Below are 17,038 nucleotides of genomic sequence, written 5' to 3' on the forward strand. Positions count from 1 at the left end.
TTAGGATCATGACTATGGCAAGGATCTTTCACTCCCTTCATCATTTCCCCATATGGAAAGATTGGGGCTTCAGAAGTCACACCAATAAATGTAGAAAATAAAATAAAATAAAAACTAAATAATACGTTCTGAAAAGAAAAAAACACTTGGTAAATTGTATTATTAAAACGTGAACACACTAGTTTGAAAAAAAAAAGAGAGATTCAACAATGTTTTGTAAAACTACGGCGATAGTACTTCATTTTCTTGTCAGGTTGATGCTTCCTGTTTGCACGCGCTGTCTGCTGTTTCAGCAATACGTCACGGTGACGTCGAATCTGCTGATTGGTTGTAGGGCAGGGCGGAAGTGCGTGTTACGCCCCACTGGAGGGTTGAAAACAAAACAACACGAGCAGAGACAGGTGAGTAAGACAAAACTATGGACTGCTTTCATTGTTTGCGTATCAATATTCGAGCGGATGCGTGCGCTTGTGTGCGCGAGCCGAGTCTGCGTGCTAACAGGTGGCTAGCTTCGCTGACATTTGACGGCGTAGAGCAGCGAGGTGTCCTTGCTGATGTCATGTGCGAGCTGTTATGTAAGAGACAGCAGGGAGCATGCAGATACTACAGCCTGCTGCTCTGCTGTTGTTTTTGCTGCAGTCATGCCGCACAGCTTCCCAGTTGTTTTTCTTGGCTAATTAGAAAGACGACGTGATCGTTTCGCTTCTCCTGATGATAAACAAATGTTCAAGGACAACAGCAGAGATCATTGCTCATCTGTGCTAACATCATCTGTCAATGTAGACTCGAATATCTTTTATATTTCACGTTTTATGTTTCTAAACATAGTAAAGACAATAAGACAGCTTAAAAACACATTGACAGTGACATTAAATTTAGCCATTTTGTTGTGCTTAGCTTTGCATTTTAGATGAACACACTCGTTTGTTTATCTGCTTAAAATGCTTCTAACGGTACATATGGAAATATCAAGTGCTTACCAGCATAAATGTGCCCAAGTCCAAATTTAAAATGTGTCCCACATCATAACTCTTGTCCGTGTTCTGCACCAAGCTCTAGTACACAAGTGATGTGACTGGTTTGTAGCTCTGTTTAATTTTTGTATTCATCAAAGCATTTTATATGTAAAATAATTTAAATATTCAACCATAACTCCTGAAAAATATTAGATTTTTTTTCTTAGCAGCAGATTTAAGATCGTTCCACATTTCTCATTTGTTCCCACACTTTTTAAACTTTATTTTATAACTTTTTACATTTTTAACTCATTTTTCAAAATAAAGGCACAATATCTTAACGCAACTTCTTACGATAAACCCAAACAGGCTATTTTTGTATATATGAATATATTGTAGTATCATTTATTTGTGTTGAGCTCATCTGTCTTTTCATCCTAAACGGAGTGAGGAAAAACAACTAGTTTGACTGCAGATGGAATTCATAGCAGCAGAAAGAGGAAGAAACACAGGCAGACATGAACTGTAGTATTGCCTAGCTCAGGGATCTGCAACCTTTAACAATAAAAGAGCCATTTGGGCTTGTTTGCTGCTAATCAAAACCTCAAAGATGCCTCAAAGTCTTATTTTACCCTTTAAGAAAATGTAATACCACTTTGCATTCATTACACTTAAAAAAAAGAATTATTTTTCTTTTTTGGTATGAATAAAAGCAGAAATTTAAAGGGAAACTAGCATTTTTTCAAAATATGAATTTTTTTTTTTACTTCTGACAGAATCTTGTATTATTTCCTTTCAAAATAAAAGACACCCTGTGCCAAACAAGATCATCCCAGTGTGGCTCTGAACAGCTACTAACCATTGTTGTGCATAAGGTAATGCGAGCTTTAAACTCATAAAAAATCAGACATTTTACCAACATTTTAGTAAAAAAGTTACGAAGTTCAATAAAAATCTGAAGCATAGAGATAACATTGCCTTCAGGCAAGCAGGGATGTAAGGGATGCACAATATGAGGAAAACGTGCGATGAGCGATATTAATAATCAATATTGCGATGATGATATCAGAATTATTTACTGTTTACATTAGCAGATTGTGCCAAAATTAGAGCAGCTCAAGCCTGTGATATGAAAACAAAAGGAAGTCATTGTACAATGATGCAGTTAGTTACTTATGATACATGAATATATAGCAAAACACAAACAGAAAAAAATCATGTCCACAATTTAATTTAAATAAAAGTCAACACAACTTAAACAATTTTTCAAATGACCCTCGTCTACATAGGAGGCAGGTATCTAACATATATGGGCTCAATTTGATTTGTCAAATCTATTTGACTAGTTAAATACTTAAAGCTGCCATTATATTGTTTTAGCATGTGTATGAACATAAACGTAACTATTCATTGCAGTTTACGCCATCTTTTTCAATGCACATTTTGCACAGACTGATCACTATGATGATCAGTCTGCAATTTATAGTGCAGGCCTTCTTATCTCACTGTTAAGCAGTCTGCTATACACTGCAGGTGAAATGTACATACAAATACAAAGATAACCCAAATAAAAGTTGGAAAAAATATAATCTTCATAATAATAAAGTCACATTTTCTTTACATTATTTGGTTCAACCTAAGATGGAAGTGTCTTTTTTAATTTGGGGTTGATTAAAACGTTTTGTTTTTTGCCAAAACAATATAATTTACGTATTTTTCTTAAATTAGTTTTCTCTCACGTTACGAAAGGAACATTTTTTTTAAATTAGTTTCCAATTAGCTAACCCTGCATGATTTGTTCTTTGAACTGCCTCTGATTTAAATAAAGAGTGTCAACACAATTAGATATTCAATATGCTATAAAGAATTACAGATGTGTAACAAGCATTGTCATGACAAACGTAATTGTTTTGTATAACAAGCTACTACGCTTGTCATTTTTTGAGGACTGATCTTTTATTTTAAAAAGAGTGTTTGTCTTTTCATTAAAGATATTTTGTTCTAGGGTCTTCAGTGATTGCTTCCTTTTTGAAATTTTTATGTTTGTTTTAAATAAAAAGCAACCAGGACACCTTGTCTAATCCATACAAAGTTGTTACACTTTATGATAATTTTTCAGTCTCTGCAGATTTTAACTCTGTCTTTTGCTGTGTCAGTCATTTCCAGCACTATGATGGATGAGCTGGTGCAGGACCTGGTGTCAGCTCTGGAACAGGCCTCAGAACCAAATAAGCTGGGGGAGCTGTGGGAGGAAATGGTCCTGAGTCCACTGCAGCATCGGCGACAGATCCGGCGCCGCAGGGGACGCAAGAGATTTCACGAATCCTCCCTTTATCCATTGTTTGCCAGAAGATGCTGGATTGACGCCTCTGAGTCCAGTTTAGATGAAGCTAAAGACTACAGGGAGAACTCGTCCTTCACTTTTCCTGCGTCGGTGGCCAACTGCAGTGACTCTGACGACATGTCCGCCACTAAGCACTGGTCATCTCTTGTGGGGGGTTCAGTTAGGACGAGGCAGCCCTCTTGGCCGGAGTCTGACTCCTTCACCGAGAATAATCCGGGACGGCCGCTCAGGAGGCGGAGGAAGGTGAAGCGCATGACGTCCGGCGTGACCTACAGGCTGCAGCAGAAACTAACGGTGTCTGAGGTGGATCGCAAACAGAGACACAGGCCGCCTAAGGTGCAGCGACTCTCGGGATCCAAACGGAGGTCTGGTGGCTGGATGAAGAACGAGAGACAGAGTGAAGGAGGCAGACTACTGGGGAAGAAGTGCTGGAAACGGAAGATGACGAAGGAGCACAGAGATGCTGCAGATGAGAACATGTCTGAGGGGTAATCCGAAATCCTTCCTGTTCAAACCTTTAATCATTCCCTATCTATCACCTCAGATCTATTCATGTTTGTGCAACATTTTTTAGTAGAATAGCTTAAATTTACTTTTTAACAGCTTCATTTCTAAAATTAAAGTTAAAGCATTTGTTATTTGAAGAAGTAGCAAAGAAAATCATTATTATTAATATTCAGAATGCCTTCAAACTAGTTTGAAACCATCACAATCAAGTCCCTACTGTAGTATTGAGCTGATATTTAAAAGTTAATAATCATCTTTGTGTCCTCTACGTAAGGATCATCGGGGAGCTAACTTTGATAGTTTGGCCTCCGGGCGTCTGCTCGCTCATTATTTCCTTTTGAAAAATATGGTCACAAATAAATATGTGACTTGGAGTGGTATTGATTTGTTTGGAGTAAATTCCAATCTTTGTTGGGGTAATTAAAGCTGTGATCCCCCAGTGGTGTTGAGGTGTGTAGATCTTATCTAAAACTTTAAAAGAAAATATCACCATAAAACGTATCCCCAGAGTTCAAAGTTTATTTAAGCAAATTATAAAGCTCATTTTTATTTCATATAATGCAGTTACACTGTATATGAAGTGTATAAAGAGATGCTGTGTACAGTAGGTCAGTCACATCTTCAACATTTCATTTTTAAGCTACCGTATTTTCCGGACTATAAGTCACGTTTTTTTTCATAGATTGAATGTCCCTGCGACTTATACTCCAGTGCGACTTATATACGAATTTTTAATGATGAGATATGGACCGTAAGTCTAGAGTGCCCTCTTATGGTGATCTATGCAATTACTTTATTTACTTTAGTTATTCAGACGTGACACAGAGGACGAAGAATTTAACGGATTTAGTGATATGGAGTGAGATTGCGTGCAATTAATTACAGTAAAGATACAAAGTGGATGAGTTCTTGAGGCTATAGTTAAAGAAAACTGTTATGTTATATAAATGCTACACCTTTTCGTTTTTTTCATGATGATAATATGTGAATATGTGTTGAAACATATTCAGCCTGTTTTCTATTCACTTATGAATGTTATAACTTACCTTCCAGGATGATTTAATATCGTTTTTTTCAACCAGTTTGTAAAATAAATTACTTGAAAAAAATGCGACTTATACTCCAGTGCGACTTATGTATGGTTTTTTCTTCTTCATTATGCATTTTTTGGCCCCTGCGACTTATACTCCGGTGCGACTTATAGTCCGAAAAATACGGTAGTTTGAAGGGTTTTCACTGATTCACGGAGTATTTCCTCCCTTTAGCCCATTATCTGGTAATCACATAAAACACAGGGGGAAAAACACTTAAAGAAAGCCATAATGGGTCAGAGAAACCTTTACATCTTCTGGTTTAATTTGTGCTGACCTCTCCAGCCTCTAAACGGCACTTGTTTTCTTACTTTATGGAAAAATCAATAGCCGTTCTGACAGAAAACAGCTCCGGAGAAGAAATAAATGGGAGCGCCATGGCACGCTGTCAATCATTTCTTACTTACCCAACGCCAACACTCTTGATTGCTGCTTAGTAGACTGCCACTCTGTACTGAGGGCAGAACAATCTGGGGGTTAAGCCTCGCGGAGGGGAAGGATATGAACAAATGGCAGCGGTGATGAGGGGTCGACAGTGGTGCAACAGCCGTATTTCTACTCAAAGACTGAATGGTCCATTAGATGTCAGACACAGACGCCGCGTTTCTGAATCACTTCTTTGGTCTTCGCTCATTCCATGAACCTTTTCCATTTGGAGTTTAAAAACGGTGCCCCCTCCTCAAGGTCACTCCCCTTATGTTCACTCTGAGCGGAGCGTTGCCTTCAGCCACCCGAGTGCAAGGAGAGCAGATGCTGGAGCTCCAGTTGGGTTTCACATCCTTGATTAGACCTGGCTCAGCCTGCTGGCGCCGAGGCCACCTGGCACCCAGGCTGGCCCGTCAAGCAGGCCTCACCTGTGGGTAGTAGCTGTCCCATGCCCGGCCTCTGTCTCCAGCTGTTTCTGTTGACTTCTTGTGGGGGGAAACAAAAAAAAAAATCAACTCAGAACTCCTTCAGCTGTATCCTGCTGGATTTGGAGAAGTTTTTTGGAAGGCACTGCAGCTTTTGTTGAAGTTAATTTTCATAAATCTCTGAGACAAATCCAATTACTGCAGCTCAGGGAGGGTGGGATAACCTTATAATCAGGCACCCATGGAAGAGGGCATGGATTTGGGTTGGGGCGGCTTGTTTGAAGAGCCCACAGATCCATTGTTATCAGCACTTTGCCCCCCTCCAACTCTCCTCTTCTTTATTCCTCTGCAGAATGAGCCAAGGCTCAATAAATGGCGGCTTGCCTGTAATCTCTCTGCAAACTGATCTGCCTCTCCCAGGAGCTGAGGATTATATCCTAATGATTAGTGCTCATTTGGATACTGTGTTTTGCTTCACCCTTTTAGCTCCTATGGAGACATAAAGACCAAGCGTGGAGTTTAGTTCATCCCTAAACACTGTCGTTTTTGCCCTTGCCTTTGTTTCCCCCAAACTCCAATCATCCATTTTTCATACACGCTTCATTGCATCAACAGGACACAAAACCAACCATACTTGTTAACTTTTGCTACCAAATTAGCATCAAGTCATCTTGGAAGCAGAACCACCTGGACAAAGCCAGGTATTCAAACTTTACAGGTAATAGCTGCAGACATTTCAAAAGGAAACTTGTTTTTGATGGCACCACAACACATTTATACCAAAATAGTTGCTCCATGACTCAACTTTTAAGTGATTGCTTTGGCCATTAAACATGTCCTCCGTTGCTTTACTTTATTCTAAACTAAAAAAGCATTGAAATAACTTTGAAAATCCTTGTAGAAGTGATTTGAGATTTTAGTTCTATGTGCAAAAAAGCTTTATAATGGATGTTCCCTCATGCGAAGCCAATTTAAGAAGTTTTTTAAAACTGCAAATAGCTCAAAAACTTTAAATTTATGAAGAAATAAGTTGAAAAGTTCCAATCATTCCTTCATTATGTGGCTACCGTTGGGCAAAGGGGGGGTACACCTTGGACAGGTTGCCTGCCTGTCGCAGGGCCACACAATCATAAATTCTCAGTCACACCTAAGAGCAATTTAGAATCAACACCAAACTTATGAAGTAGGGTGTCACAAACTGGCAGATGGCTGGATCCAAGTGCAGCAGGTTTATTTGGTACAGGCAGGACAACAGGCGTGAAGCACAGCTAAAAGTCCACACAGCTAAATCAGGGTCAGGCAGGCAGGAGTCAAGCATGTCCATGCCGATATTTAAGTGTCTACAATAACACCAAGTTTAGATTTGCTTTTAGAAATTCAGCAAAGGATGTCATAGAGACATGTATCACTTTAAAACTTTGAAAATATATCTGAAGGCATTTAGACCATTTGCTGACTATTAAACGTAACTGTAAATCACAAGCTTTCTATTGTCAGAGATCTTTCAGGAACAGCATGTATCCCTATTAAATATAAAATATACATGAAAACAGAACAATTACTGTCTATGACTGTAAACATAAGTTTCCCAGTACCAAGGATTAGGAAAAAGTATCCATGTGTTTCTGAAAACAGTCACAGCAATATACGTGGACTTTTTAAAAAAATTTGTTATCAGTCCGATACAGATAAATTCCAATTATACAAATTTTGAGGATACTGATACTGACGCCGATATATTGCTCATCCCTATATGAACCATGGGTGGAAGCTGGATGGCCCAGAGAAATCCCATGAAAGGTCCCAGCTGGGATTTGAACCAGCGCCTTCCTGCTGTCAGGCGAAACCAATAAGTGTACAGTGTATGAATCTTTTACATACTGTTTATGCAGCCAAATACTTTAAAATACTAGTGTTTTGTATTGTTCTTTAAGTTTTTGAGTTTGCCTTATTTTTGTTACTGGATGTTCTAAGTGCACTGCAAAAACTGCAATGCTAGAAGATAAAATGGCCAACTTTTTTTTATGATTATCTGATTTGTGCAAAATTTACTTTCTGCGTGGAGTGACTGATGGCTTTTACATGAAAAAATTCCATCTTAAAAAAGAAGTGATGTTTGGAATTGTGAAGATTACATTTAGCAGTTATTAAGGGGTGTTTAGTAGAAGTTATCCCACATTTGCAAAATTCTGATTCAAATGATCTTACGTATAGATGGATTAAATATTAAATTATTGTTTATTTGTCTGATTTCTTTGGACAAATTTGCAAAAACATATTTTTTTGTACTGAACATCTGAAATGAATAGCTGGTTAGGTTGTGTCCTCTGCTGGTAGTAGAAAGCATGAGATCTCATACATCCAGAGGTGCGTTATTCCAGAGCGATCTTGTCAATCAGTCTTATGAGACAGAATTGAGAGGGTCGGATGGGGGTGGCGGGACAGTCCGGGTCTGCTAGGCTGAGCCAGACGTCTTCCAGATTCCCCAGAGTGGCCTGCCTCCCTCTCACATCTGCTTCTTGCGGTTGTCCGGGGAGATGATGGAGGACCATCTGGCCAGGGGTTGCACATGGACGTCTGCCTGATCCTGCCATTACTTGGAGGCTTGTGCAATATGGCAAAGCACTGGATCAGCGTCTATCTGACCCTCCAGCCCTTTCCCTGTAAGCAAGGTCAGGGATGATAAACAGGGAGCAGATTGAAACGCAATCAAGACAATCGAGCTTCCTTTCTTCTGTATTAGTCTTATTTGAAAGGAAAAATGCTAAGTTTTATATCAACAAATCCTCTAACCTTTCTTTGTGTTTTCTTTTCGGACCATAAGGTAGTTTTACTTTATTTCAACAATATTTCATTATGAGTCTGACAGCTCTATATGCCACCCTTTAATTCTTCAAAGGTCCCGCTCCCCAGCGTCAGAGGTGTGAGAACGACAGTGAGACCCACAGCCAGATGAGCGGCGGGGGCACAGGGAGCATGGAGGGAATGGATCAGGGCTTAGCCTGAGGGCGTATGTGTGCGGGGGGGTCTGCAGCCGCCGAGCAGCAAAGACAGTCCGGACAGCAGATGTCGGCCAGTTGTTGTGTGGAAGCGGTGGCATGTCTGTGGGTGGGTGTGTGTGAGGGGCACACCCAGAGGGAGGGGCGGGCAGGGGAACGTGTTTCTCTGCTGCTGTCATCCTTCACAACGCAGGCCAGATTAGATTGGAGCTGACAGCGGAGGATATTCAATTAGATTGTTCATGTCACTCAGTAGCTTCGATCAGAGTCTCTCCTGATGCCTTTGTGTTTGCCGTCGCAACAAGGAAAAAAAAAAAAAAAACCACAGCACACTCTGTCTTTTTGTGTCATTTCCATTTACGTTGACCTCCAGCTCCCATCTTCTTCATTATTTTATTATTGAATGCTACATGTTAAATATTGACATTACAGGGGCATGTAAATTTTTGATTTACATTGTTCACTTTTCAGATGTTGTAACATTGTCTGACCTCAAGAGCCCATCAGCTTTGAGATGACAAATCAAAGAAGAGTTCTTCATCTTCGAATGTCATTGATAATTAAGAAGCGGGTCACTTAGAAAGGGTCTGTTTTATATTTCTTTTTTTGCTTTGCAGGGAAACCAGCAGCACCTGCAGCAGTGACCCAGGCCTGTTCACCAATGATGAAGGAAGACAAGGTAAAACCCTCCACAGTCGATTAGATTTGGACCATTCGCAGCTCTCAGGCAAAAGCCTCTCCTGCCATATAGAGAAAGATGACACTTTGTCAAGTTGGACAGTGCTCTGATCAGCCGGGGGAATGCTGAGTCGAAGGAGGGATGCTTGGCTTCAGTGGGCTGGTTGCTGGGCACCCAGGCGACTCTAATAAGACGTTGTCATGTCGTGTTAATGAGCGCTGAAGCCTTTGGTAATCTCATTAGCCATGGTGGGCCCAGGCGCACTCTGATTTAACAGTTGTCACTACACCTTGACTGTGAGAGGCATGGTTCCTGTGTGTGCTCTGCTGACTGACAGGTCGAAACGCGTCTCACAGTCTGGGGAGGAGAACACCTTCCCCTCAATAAAATCTCAACTGATAAAAATTAACAAATAAGCAGGCTTAGTACTTATTTCAATACATCTAAGCAGCCCTTAGTAAATGTTTATTATCATAATTTTAAAGATTAGCTTCAGTATGACACCACGAATACTGGAGCTGCAGCAGGAGCGTTCTACCCATAATGCAATAACGCTGCATTCATCTTTACAGGCGATGATGAGCAGAGTGACTGGTTTTTCGAAGGGGACTGTGGAGTTGGGACGGGCGTTGCTGGCTTGCTGCCCAACTGGGACTCAGACAGCCAGCTTTCCCTGGAGGATAGACATGCTTCCCCGAAATTCCTGCAAGCTTCACGGCTCTCCGACAGAGGTTTCACCCACTTTCCTTTCCTTTAATGTCCATGAAAAGAGCAATCAAAAATTCTTAGGGTTATGTGATTGCAAAAGTTCATTTAGTGGGACAAAAAGCTCCAAAATAATGTGTTAATGATTTGATAAAAAATATATTTTTGTTGTTAGTATGGAATCAATTGAGACGTTTAATTTAAACCATTAAATAAGTAAGTTATGAATAAAAAAATGTGTTTACCATTTACGCTTTTTGTACAATCTAGATGTGGTTGTGCAAATATCATAAGGACAACTAAACATTTATAATGGTAGATTAAATATTTTTTTTTTTTCTGCAACTTTTCTGATTGACTAAACCCAGTTAGGTTTTGGGAAAATGACAGCCATTATCTAACTTTATTGATTTTTTATTTTTTTTGTTGCTAATAAAAAATATTTCAATACTTGAGATCCTTACCTGAGATTTCTCAGAATAAACAGTTGTGAGGATGTTATTTTTTTACTTTTATATGGCAGAGCAAGACTTACTAATATTTAGCCCTAAATATCTGCGTGTGCCGTTTATGATGATGCTTTTGAATCCAATAAATATAGTAGATAGTCTCAATAACCAGGTTTGATAGTTTGTAACTTTAGTAGATCAGTTTTTTAAAGGTTTTCTGAAGATAAAATGTTGTTTTATGCATTTTCAGGGTATCATTCTCGTGTTAAACCCAGTTCATCCGCCTGCTGCATCAGGAGGGTCCGGAGACGACATCCCAGGAAGGTTTGAGAATGCTTAAATTCTCTTTAGAATTGCTCAAAGTACTGCCAAAAACATTGAGGTAATTTTTGTTTCTCTTCAAAACAGGATAACAACATGCCAGTGTTTGTAGAAAGACTGAGACACTTCTCCCAAGATCCTTTGCAGCGAGAGTACGTACTCAAAAGGTGTTTTTTAACAAAGCTTTCCACATTTGTTTCCCTAAAAATGTGATTTTCTGTCTAGCTTTTGGCTTCCTTCTGTTGGAAAACGAGGACGAAGCCAGGTATTCATCTAAAGCACTCCTTAATCTGACAGTTAAGTGATGAAATGTAAATAGTTCTTAAAATTTTGGTTTGCAGTTGAAGCCTTTCTGCCAGATACCAGTGTGTCCCGTAGATGTGATGCCAGAGAGCCCTCACCTCCGATGTTCTTCTGTCTTCAAAAACAGGTAGATGAAGCAACATGTAACTAAGTAGCTTCTTAGCAATTTTTATCTTCAGTTTTCTCTGTGGGAGCTCAATATTTTAATGAGCTGCTCTGAACACTTTTTTTTAAACCTAGTGTTAAACTCAAATACACAGTGAGCTAGTTTTTTTTTTTCAAAAATGGAAAAATAAAGGGTTAATTGTTTATTAAGAACTTAAAAATGACTTTTTTGTTTAAATTTAACTTGAAATTAACCAAGCCTGAAAAACACACAAAAACATTAAATATGAGTTAAATCTTAAAAATCAAGTGTATTCACCTTCTATCCAGAGCCTTCTATACTAATTTATCATAAAGCTTTTTCTTCATAAAGAAAATGTAATAAAGCGTCTTAATCACAAGAAAAAACAGTTGCATTTATTTCCTAAAGCTTTTTCTGTAGCTCTGGATCAGATAGTACCACGTGGACCAAACTTTAACCTGCTTTAACTCATAAAGACGTCATGCAAATTAAATCAGTTTATTTACAGTGTTCCCTCTTTTATCGTGGGGGTCACGTTCTAAAAATATCCTAGAATAAGTGGATGAACAGATGGTTGATGGGAAGTGGGGGCGGGCTTACTTCTGCACTAACAGTTTCGCCCACAACTCAGAGGTGAAATTCTAATGAACTCCTGCCGCTCTGCAGAAACTAAAAATTATGTTGTAACTTTCAGGAAAAATTTAATTTTTGTGAAATATAGTTGATGTATTCATTGAACTGCAGTTAAAGCCAGACTTCAACTTTGTTTTACTCACTAAGTTTTCAAGGACAAGAGTTTAAAGAAAAGCTATATTTATTTTAGATATAAATCCCCAGAATTGTGGGAATGCAGAGAAACATAAAAAAAAATCCAGAAGATATTTGTCAAAGCCTCACATTGCTCTCAGTCATCCCAGGAACCTCTGGATCTACATGGGGCCTGTTAAAAAAAGACAGAGCGGCCCTTTTGGCCTCAAGACGGTGGGATTCCTCATTGTGTTGTTCTTACTTTGCCTATTTATGGTGCATTCTTAATTTTGCTTCACACAGACTCTGCTCAGGAACTCTCTCTTGGGTAATTTTCACAGCGCTCCAGCATTTCTTGATGATGGGCAAAAACACAACTGCTACGAAAAGCCCCCCCGACTTCTTAGGGCTTTCTTTTCTAAACTGGCCCTTTCTTCTCCACCTGAAAGGTTCCTTCAGATTCCAGTTTAAGGCATTGTGAATACTAATTTCTTCTATTAAAAAGCCCTCATATCCCTGCCATGCTCTCATTTGAATAACTGACTCGGGGGAGATCTCTTAATTCCTTTATAGTGGGATTCAAGACCCTTCACTTCAAAAAGTATAAATCATACTCCCAAATGAATGAGGGAGAGAGAGGAGGGGGATTGATGAGAGAGCTTCTGATGTGTTCCGTTGGACGGCACGAGCTGAATCTATCTCCCCGAGCTGTTCAAATCCAATCTCCAGTGAGGTGGCTGCTTTGTCCTCACGACCCAGCGCTGCACTCATGCCACTCTCCTGGTTCATCCAAGTTCAGCTGCTTACAAACAAAAAATGTTCCTTGAAATAACAATTATGAAAATTCTACAAAATGTGAAATGTTTATTTTATCTTTCTTTATTATTTATTGTAAAATTCCTATTTTCTGTGCATTTTTTTTGGTTTCCTCAAAGATAAAAAAAAAACAAAAACAAATAAAAAGTAAAATAAAGCTTATATATTGTCCCTTTCAATGTATATTTTCTTTCTAGGAAGTCCAGGTATTTCAAATTCTATAGAAAAATACAAAAAACCTAGACTGAGTTAAAAAAGAATATATAAATTTAATATATATAGAATTTCCCTGCGGGGATAAATGAAGTTGATCTTGAATCTTGAAAAAAACAACCTTTTCCTCAAGCTCCTCGGATTCCTTCCACTGTAAAACAGGAAGTGACCCCCCCCCCCCATCCTTCCACATATTTGCTGTGAGTTTTATTCAGGTGCTCTGGTTTGTTCAAGTCTACACCTTCCATTTCCAAATCCAACAAACCAGGAAGTAAATGCTGCAGTTCATCAAAAGACCACTAGAGGGTGATTCCAAATGGAAATACATTCCCATTGACTCCAAAGGTAAAAAGTCTGCTATGTTAAATTGTCTGCTGCTGGTAGAAGATCGTGTCTTCTTTGGCTTCTCATATTTGCTGTAATAATGTCAAATTTGATATCTAATCAAGCAGTAAAATACTATGCATGCTTGCAGCTATACGATTTGTTCTCATCAGAAGGACTTGTTGCTGTAATAACATGTTAAAACAATACAACCATAAGCAATAAAATTAAGTTCATGTTTATTTATGAGAACAGAGAGCGTAATTAATCATGGGAAAAGAGCATAGGCTTAGTTCTGCACCTACAGTCCCGCCCACAACTCAGGAAAATTTCTAACAAATTCCTGCCGCTCTGCAGAAACTATGTCCCAAAAAACGATGCTAAAATGTGATAATCATAATTACAAGATCACTGGGAATGATTTTAAAATAGATCAAAAGATGATCAGAGTGGGATTTTAACTCAAAGGGACAAAAAGAATAAAGTAATGTGATGTTCATCATGCTACCACTAGGGGTATTTTGGAAAACGAAGTCTGACAAAGTTATGTTTCCTACTTTTTACCTGTCTGCTACAACTCACCCTTACTCACAGCTGTCCTGGATGTTTCATCCAAATAATCTGTCGTTTTGTAATACATATTTTCTGCAGCGCAGCAGGAGCTCACTAGAAATTTGCCTCTTGAGTTGTGGACGGGAGTGTTGGCGGGGAAGTTAGCTTTCCGCTTTTTCACTTTGTTTTCTCTCTCCCGTCAGCTTATATCACCTCACATACCTAAGCTAACATTCATGGATCAAAAAACAAAAAACAAAAAAAACAATAGCGACCAATATCAGAGCTACCACAGTTCTTAGTCAGATGGCAACTCAGACGAGTAACATAAAGATGAACATGAACTTGCTTGTCTGCAAGGGGTTGTTTCAGAACTGTAGTGGAGGAGGGATACTTTGGCCTTCCCATGGCAGTTAATGCATCACAAATCTGAGCTTTTTCAAACCATGGGTTTTCATCTGCTTCTGATCCAACAAGATTTGAATGAAAAACACACATAAACACAGTTCTAATCCTGAGTTATGTTAAATATATCCTCCATTATGAGAAAAATGCTTCGAGACAATGTTAAAAACACCAAAAACATAATTTTTATTGGTCTTTGAGGGAGTGCGTTTTAACTCTATGTTCAGATTAAAATTTGCAATAAAGTATAATCATCATTTTTGTCTTTTACCAGACCGCGTAACTGCGCAGAAAACACAATAATTGTCTTTAGGTTGGAGATTTCCTTCTTGATTGGCATTAAATCTACATCTGGCTTTCTGACCATGTTCCAACAAGTGTTAGGTTTGGGTCTTCTACATTCATTTTATGAAATCATATCTTGTCATGTTGGTTTGTAAGAGGAGGCTAAAAAAATAAGAGACAAAAAAGGCTGTAAATCAGATGTTTGGAGATCAGTGGGTCACATGATGTCTCATTTTTCTCCATCTTTATTTACCATCAATGTTTATGACCCAACCAGGCCATTACTAGCATTGAAAATACTAGAAAGTTAACATTTTTTGCTGCATAAGACTGGAATTATTTGTAGTTGCAGCATCTATGGAATATTAGCAAACTGTAAACCGCCTCTTCCTCTTATTATCATCTCCTTAAGCTTTCTTAATGTGTGTATTTAGCATCCATGTAATGCTGAAAGCAATTAAGACTTTTTGTGTTTAGCTTTAAATGTTCATCTGTACCATGAAGAGAGATGATGACTTTTTCTGTATTAATATTTTTCCAGTCCCTTGTACCTGCTACTTGCTGTATTGGCTGAAAACGCTCGGGGGCCGAGCGGCGCCTTAAAATGCATCACTGTCTCCCACCTGAGCCGGGCAGCCGCAGCTTTTATCTATTGACTTATTTATTTCTAAATGACACTCGCGCTGTGAGATAAATCATAGTCTAACGCCACTCTATACCCAGTTTTCATTTTAATTGTAAGATCACAGTGTCAGCAGTTAGTATATTGGTGTGAGTGGCCTATTGATTATTGATTTGGAGCTATTGATTATGTCCCCTGGAGACCCTAATCCTTTTTGATTCATTTGAATACCTCTATTAATCTTGAGATCCTGCTCACACCTGAAGCACCATGTATCCTAATGAAAATAGATGGCCACTTTGTAAGTGCAGCTTTTCACTCTTTTTTTGATTTATTTTTTTTTAATTGAGGTATTTGGTTTTGGACGTAGGCGCCAAAATTACAATTGACCTAGTGTCAGTGCTGCTTTACGCTGCACCCAAAGGGACTCGGTTGCATTTAAAAGTGTCTCATATGACCTGAAAAAATCCATCCTGGATGCTTTTTTTCTGTCTTTGTGTCCTTGTGTCTTTGATAGAATTTAGTTGTTAACCATCTTCACTCCTTCTTGCTGGATTCTTTCTTTGTGCATCGTCTCAAAGTCAAGCTTTGATTTCTTATCAAACTTTGAATGGGTGCAAACATCTGTCGAGCTGTGAAAGCTGGAGAAGTAACAGATGTTAACGAACGACGGTGCACTTTTTTTTTGTCCACTGCTTTCAGTTCTACTCTGCATTCTTATAAAAAGTCCTTCACTTCCTGCTCTGGTTAATGAGCCAGCTGATAGTTTTCTGGGGTTTGATTAGCATTGTGCTGCGTGCCTCAGTGGGCTTCCAGTGAAGGGTTCTCCTTCCAAGGCCTCTGTATGTCCTGTTCCTAAAGCATAGGGGGGAAAAAATGGTGGGATGGACCTCTCTACATTAAGACAAAATGCGTTTGGTTGTAGCTGTTAATACCACAGGTGTGTGTCCTGAAATAATGCCATGTTTAAATGTGGATCGATTTGGAATTAAAAAGTTAGTTTGCAAAGATTTACCGTGGGGAGTTCAATGTCTGAGCTCTTTATCAGGGGAGCAAATGGCTGGTTATGTGCTGTTCGACAGAGGTACGATTGAGGGATCGATAGGCGCATGATTTACTAACTGGAGTACAGGTAATCAATAAGTATAAAAGTAAATGAAATATGCATTACGGGGATTTTATTAGAGAGGGGTAGCAGGGAGAAAATAACGGTCAGGCCATTTATTTTTATATCTATTGATTATACAACATAGGGACTTTGCTCAAAGTGTGCCCCGAACAGCTCTCAACACCCAGCGCCCGCATACCTGCCATGTGATTTATGGGCATTGAGGTCATGGAACACACTTCCAGTTAAAGAGCTGTCCTGACGGGGGCTCATTGTAGCATGTGTCTGTCAGGGCTGGGAGCTTATGCAGCTCACCATCAGAGAGCCAAGATTTCTCTGAATACTCCTTTACTGTTTAACACTCATTCATTCCTTTTTAGAGCCGAATTACAGATTTCAACCATGTTTGGATGAAGAAATAGTCTCCAATGTATAGTTTTGCTATCTAAGAATGCAACGTTTAAGCATCAAATCTTCTATTCATGTAATTTTTTCATAACGTACATCCAGTGCTGATCACATTCGTCACTACCATGCCCATGTGACAGGCCAGACCTTGACCCAAACTTTACATCTCATAAGTCTGGGCCATTCAGCCTGCGTGGGGGGGGGTCTTTCTATTTTAGACCTGCGA

General features: G+C 39.1%; 1 protein-coding gene across 1 annotated transcript in view; it reads left to right on the forward strand.

Annotated features, from left to right (window-relative positions):
* Positions 1-298: 298 nt before the first annotated feature.
* LOC112145908 (G patch domain-containing protein 2-like) overlaps positions 299-17,038 on the forward strand; it is a 28,074-nt gene continuing 11,334 nt past the window's right edge. The window contains exons 1-8 of the mRNA XM_024271394.2: positions 299-401; positions 3,113-3,788; positions 9,366-9,427; positions 10,000-10,158; positions 10,832-10,905; positions 10,990-11,054; positions 11,128-11,167; positions 11,244-11,332. Coding sequence (XP_024127162.1) covers positions 3,127-3,788; positions 9,366-9,427; positions 10,000-10,158; positions 10,832-10,905; positions 10,990-11,054; positions 11,128-11,167; positions 11,244-11,332 — 1,151 coding nt within the window. The 5' untranslated portion in view covers positions 299-401; positions 3,113-3,126. The remainder of the gene's footprint in view (positions 402-3,112; positions 3,789-9,365; positions 9,428-9,999; positions 10,159-10,831; positions 10,906-10,989; positions 11,055-11,127; positions 11,168-11,243; positions 11,333-17,038) is intronic.

This window comes from Oryzias melastigma, linkage group LG22, assembly GCF_002922805.2.
Source record: "Oryzias melastigma strain HK-1 linkage group LG22, ASM292280v2, whole genome shotgun sequence".
In the NCBI taxonomy this organism is placed as follows: Eukaryota; Metazoa; Chordata; class Actinopteri; order Beloniformes; family Adrianichthyidae; genus Oryzias; species Oryzias melastigma.